This window comes from Prosopis cineraria, unplaced genomic scaffold (assembly GCF_029017545.1).
Source record: "Prosopis cineraria cultivar Desert tree isolate PC_DT_omini unplaced genomic scaffold, ASM2901754v1 PC8, whole genome shotgun sequence".
NCBI lineage: Eukaryota > Viridiplantae > Streptophyta > Magnoliopsida > Fabales > Fabaceae > Prosopis > Prosopis cineraria.
The window spans coordinates 546,231-551,143 of NW_026555339.1; the positions used below are offsets into that span (position 1 = coordinate 546,231).

A 4,913-nucleotide genomic window follows, 5' to 3' on the forward strand; every position below is an offset into this window, starting at 1 on the left:
AGTCTCCCAACACCTCCCACAATAATTAAACAAATTCATAATAATATTGCACAATTATACAATATTACAAAATTCATAATTTTCTCAATAATCACCCAATTAACATGAAGTAACACTAATCACAAATTAAAAGCATAGTTACCTTGTGGCTTTTTCAATAAATTATTCCTTAAAATTTCTCTCTCACCACAATCTTCACCAGTAATACAATCTACAAATAACATATTATTTATAAATATTAGTTTCAATTTTTGAAACTAATAAAATAATTCTAATAATAGAATTAAAAATATAACATAATTCCTAATCTCAATCTTAATACAAATCTAGAGTTAATACTATTAAGTAAAATTTTTTAACTCCTCTTTTAATTATCAATAAACATTAATAATCTAAAAATCAACTTCTAAACTAATTTCTATTATCAAAATTTTCTTTTTATTTCATAAATTCGTACCTAAAATACCCAAAAATTAAAAATTGAGTCTCTAGCTTAGAATCATAATCCTATAGCCATAATAATTCATTTCTTATCCCAAATAATCATCTAAACCTCAATAAATCAACATATATTTTCAGATCTAGTTTAGAATTTGATCCATAAGCCACAAATTCAAAGATCATCAACAAATTTATACTCTAGAACATTTATTATACTACTGACAACCTCAAAAATCATATTTATTCAACATAAATTCATCCCTCTTCCAGATCTTAAATTTTCTACCACTACAAACTCAGAAACCAAAGAAGAAGGATGATTAAGAAAAATTTTTAGAACACTTACTTAGTCTTGAAAAGCTTAAAATCACACCCTAAATATCCTATTAAAAACTCTTACCTTAAAAATTCAGATCTTTCGCACCGGCGACTCACGCTCACAGATGCTCTCTCTGATCGCACACGAAAGAGGAAGGAAATGAAGGAAAATGAGAAAAGAACGGTGGTTTTTTAAAAATAAATGTGGGTCCCACAATTTTTTTTTATTTTTTCCTTTCCTCTCTCTTCTTTCCTTTTCTTTCTTTTTTTACTATTTTACATGTAATCATTGCGGCCGCTGAAAGCAAACTCGTTTTCTTCTTCTTCTTCCTTTTTTTTAAATACCTTTTCTTTTTTTATTATAATAATAATTTAATAATAATAATAATATTATTATTATTATTGATTAATTTTTTTAATAAATTTTTTTAATTTTTTTAGAATTATATCCTAAATTAGATTTAATAATCATTTTTTACTAATTTGCTTACCTCTAAATATTTTTTTTTAAATTTCTATTAACCCAAATTAACTATTAAAATTTAAATTGGGATGTTACAAGTCTCATGACTCAGAGAATGTGGTTGTGCACGCAAAATGTGAAGTACGAGCCTCTTGCATCCTAATGATCGTGGGCTGACAAGCAATATCTCCTTAAGGAATGTCTTACTCACTAGCTTGGGATGAGAGTCTCCAACTCTCTTGCTCAAGTGAACCTCCTATTATTATATCTAATGATATTATAGCTTTGTCTTTAACCATGATACGGGACCATATCAATAAGCAAGCAACGACCTCAAAGCATTGGTAGAGGAACTTAAGAGACAATATTTGAAAAAGCAATAAAAGCGAGCCAAAGCTTAGGAGAAGTTGAAATACCAGGCTGATGAGAGGCAAAGAGCTCTAATGCAAATTTTGAAGGACGAGCTAAGGAACATCTCTACTATATTGTCTATGTCACAACAAGGGCAAGCTCCAATTGGCTCACACATTCAGAGAATCAACGAACTCGACCGGTAGTCACCAATGTGCCCTTCAACTAAAAGATCAACAATAAGGACTGTTATAACATCCTTCAAAAGAGAAATGGCGAGTCTAACTCAATGGCAAGCCCATTCAATTGCCAGAAAGGACAAAAGACAGGACTCTGTGAGGAAGAACAACAGTACACATTTTTCATGAAACTCTTCAAAAGTGACAACTCAGCCAGTACTCTCAACAAGTCTCTCTAAGAAATGCGAAGAGCAACTTTCGGCCTTAAAACAATTAAAAAATAAATATTTATGAAGTCTCAGCCACTAAGTCAAGATTGAGTCTAAGCTATTATTTTCACACTTCACCCATAATGCTTGAATTATGGAAATGAGGAAAGTGGCCACGACGAAGGAAGTGCTTCCTAAGTTTAAGGAAAGTGACGATCACGAGATTTGAGTACTTAGCTAGAATCATCTATAAATAGAGGAGTCATCTCTCATCAAATCATCATCATCATCAATAAACTACCAATCAAATTCTCAAACTCCAAATTTGCTACTTTATTTTTACCTTTATCATGTAATTTTAGTTTTTATTTTTCTGTCGTATGATCGATATAACCCGCCATGTCATTCTTTAATTAATGTATCTCTATTTTCTTGTATTTATATTAATTTTCTTCACTTTGCGTTCTCGCATTTAGGTGAACTATAATAAAGGAGCACCGTTTTCTCACGTTTGATTTAAGAGTCAAGTTCTTTTATTCTTTTAAAATCCCACATCTTTGCCACATCTCGCAACATTTTTTTGTTTTTGTTCACAACAAACACAATTAAAAGTGAGTAATAAGGTCAACACATTGCTTAAATTGACCGGAAAAAAGAAAAGGCTAATGATTACATCCTCAAATATAAATTTACATTCTCGAGCCAAATGAAAAAGAATATAATAAGTTACAATGGAAAATTTTAAGAATTATTATGACCTCAAGAAGTTTTAAGAATTTTGGTATACACTGGAAACCCCTGCAACGTCCATATCAGAGTTGTCCGAAAGTAAAGCATCCTCATAATCCATGGTTTCCCGTTGCTCTAATTCTACATGCAAGTTCTCCTCCTCAGAATCACTCTGGAGCAAACTATCACCTTCCATATCCGACACGTCGCTGAATGTCTCTATTTTCTTCTTCCTTTCTCTGTAACCAATAAGACCTTGGACTTTTTCCTTCCAAAGGACCAAAGGGCATTTATCAATCAGCTCCGGACCTTCATAAGCTTCAGTTAAGAATACACTAAACCTCTTACCCCTCTCCGAGACATAGAAGATGCCGAAGTGCTTCAAAAGAAGTCTCATAAGCTTTTGAGGCATCACTAGTTCACGTCGGAAGTGAGTGAGGTGATCAGTTACTAGCCTCTTCTCGATGGTAAAACTAAGCAGTTCGTGCATAATGGCAATAGCCCTCTTATCGAATTCTAGCGACCCAGGTTTGAGATCCCGAGCATCCGCATAGGGAGATAAATAAGACCTTTTCTGAAAATGATCGATTTTCCCACCAAATCGATATACCTTCTTAAACTCCGGAGGAAATTTCAAGGGGAATGCGAGTGAGAGCGTACCGGGGTTGTGAGAATCCTTCTCAGTTACTCCCGTCACCTTCTTCTCCAATTCTGTGATTGCCCAAGAAGGTTTCCAAGACACAAGCTCCAAAAACTCTACTTCATCTACAGACTGAACCACCCTGAAATGCTGAGGATATTTGTGCACCCAATTGGTCCTGAAATCCAGCGGCAAGCCTACATCTCGACGGAAATGAGCAATCTTATCCAGTGGAAGCCGTTTATCAACTGACATCATCAGCATCCGCGTAACGTACTCCGCTGCTTTATCTGACTGCTGCTCAAGAATCTTCTCTTCCTCCTTTATCAAATCTTCCGCCTTCTCAGTCATCCCACACCATAATACCCCCTTATGATCCTTGTGAAGCTCAAAAAGTTTGGGTGATTTCCGAATGAAATCCGAAATCCTGTGGGGTTTGGGTAAATTAATCTGTTTCCGATATTGTTCGAGTGACCGAACGGGAATGATCATCTCGGGCTCTTTTTTAAGAGTCTCCATTAAAAAGAGCACCTTGGACGCTATCTTCCACTTCTCGGTTGCAATCTCAAGGTCATGAACCCTCTTCTTCCCGCTTCTGTCTTGCACCCGCTTGCTGGTCGTCATACATCGACTAGGATGCTGCGGCCACCAAAACCGAAAGGATAATAACTCCCTATTATACAGTCCTCTTATCCCCCCACAAAAGCATGAGCCATCGCCAAAGATCGAAACAGGATAAAGACATCTAACTACATTTAACTGATTCGTCCGAAAAACTAAAGGAGGGTTAACAGCCATTTGAGGAACGAAAAACATCAAATGGAATCATGAGAAGGAAATGAAGTGGAACCTTTGAGGAATGAGAAACATCGAAGTCCCCGTAAAGGATCGAGCGCCCCCATCAAACGTTGCATTCCAAGAGCTCGCGGAAATGCGGCTGAGAAGCGAGAAATGAGAACCCGGCAGAAAGGCGCGGAACTCCGTACTGTAACTCACTATGTCGCTCCCGAATAGGATGGGCCTTCGATTGTTACATGGTCCCTCTTTCGATGTTCCTTTGTGGACACAGTGGGCCTCAGATTTGTTTACGGTTTTTTTAATCGGATTTTCGGGTCTGGGCCTCTCTTGGTTTCTTTCAATCAACAACTTAATTAAAATATTGGATTTACCCAAAATAAAAAACCCATTGGAACCCCAAAAAATCTTGAAAACTCCGACAAAAGGTGTGAGCAGAAGACTTGTATTAAATTATGTGCATTTGTTTTTTTTTTTGTTTTTGCTATTTAAATCTGGATTTTTAGAATGTCTATTGATTATAGGAAAAACGACCCTCCCTTTATGAGAGCTCTTTGACTCTCTCTCACCAAGTGCATGAGAGTTGTAAGGTTTGTAAATGTAGGTGTGATGATTGGAGGTATGAAGGTGATGATCAAAGATTGATTTGCATAGTTGTGCTCTGTGTGATATGAAAAGCTCTAAGGCATATCAAGCTTTTTAAAAATTATAAAATATAGTTAAATACATCTTAGATCATAAAATTTCAATAGAGCAAGTTTAAGCAACCAAAGACAATTCATAAACAA

General features: G+C 35.5%; 1 protein-coding gene across 2 annotated transcripts; it reads right to left on the minus strand.

Moving 5' to 3' along the window:
* Positions 1–2,597: 2,597 nt before the first annotated feature.
* Positions 2,598–4,342, minus strand: LOC129318595 (protein WHAT'S THIS FACTOR 1 homolog, chloroplastic). 2 transcript variants are annotated; one of them, XM_054963445.1, is made up of 2 exons: positions 4,181–4,342; positions 2,598–3,969 (listed from the first exon to the last, which is right to left on the minus strand). In XM_054963445.1, exon 2 carries the CDS (start codon positions 3,952–3,954, stop codon positions 2,731–2,733), a length of 1,224 nt encoding a protein of 407 aa, XP_054819420.1. In that variant the 5' UTR covers positions 3,955–3,969; positions 4,181–4,342; the 3' UTR covers positions 2,598–2,730. The 2 variants fall into 2 exon arrangements, with proteins under 2 accessions (XP_054819420.1, XP_054819419.1); XM_054963444.1 differs by having other exon boundaries at positions 2,598–4,340.
* Between the last annotated feature and the right edge of the window lie 571 nt (positions 4,343–4,913).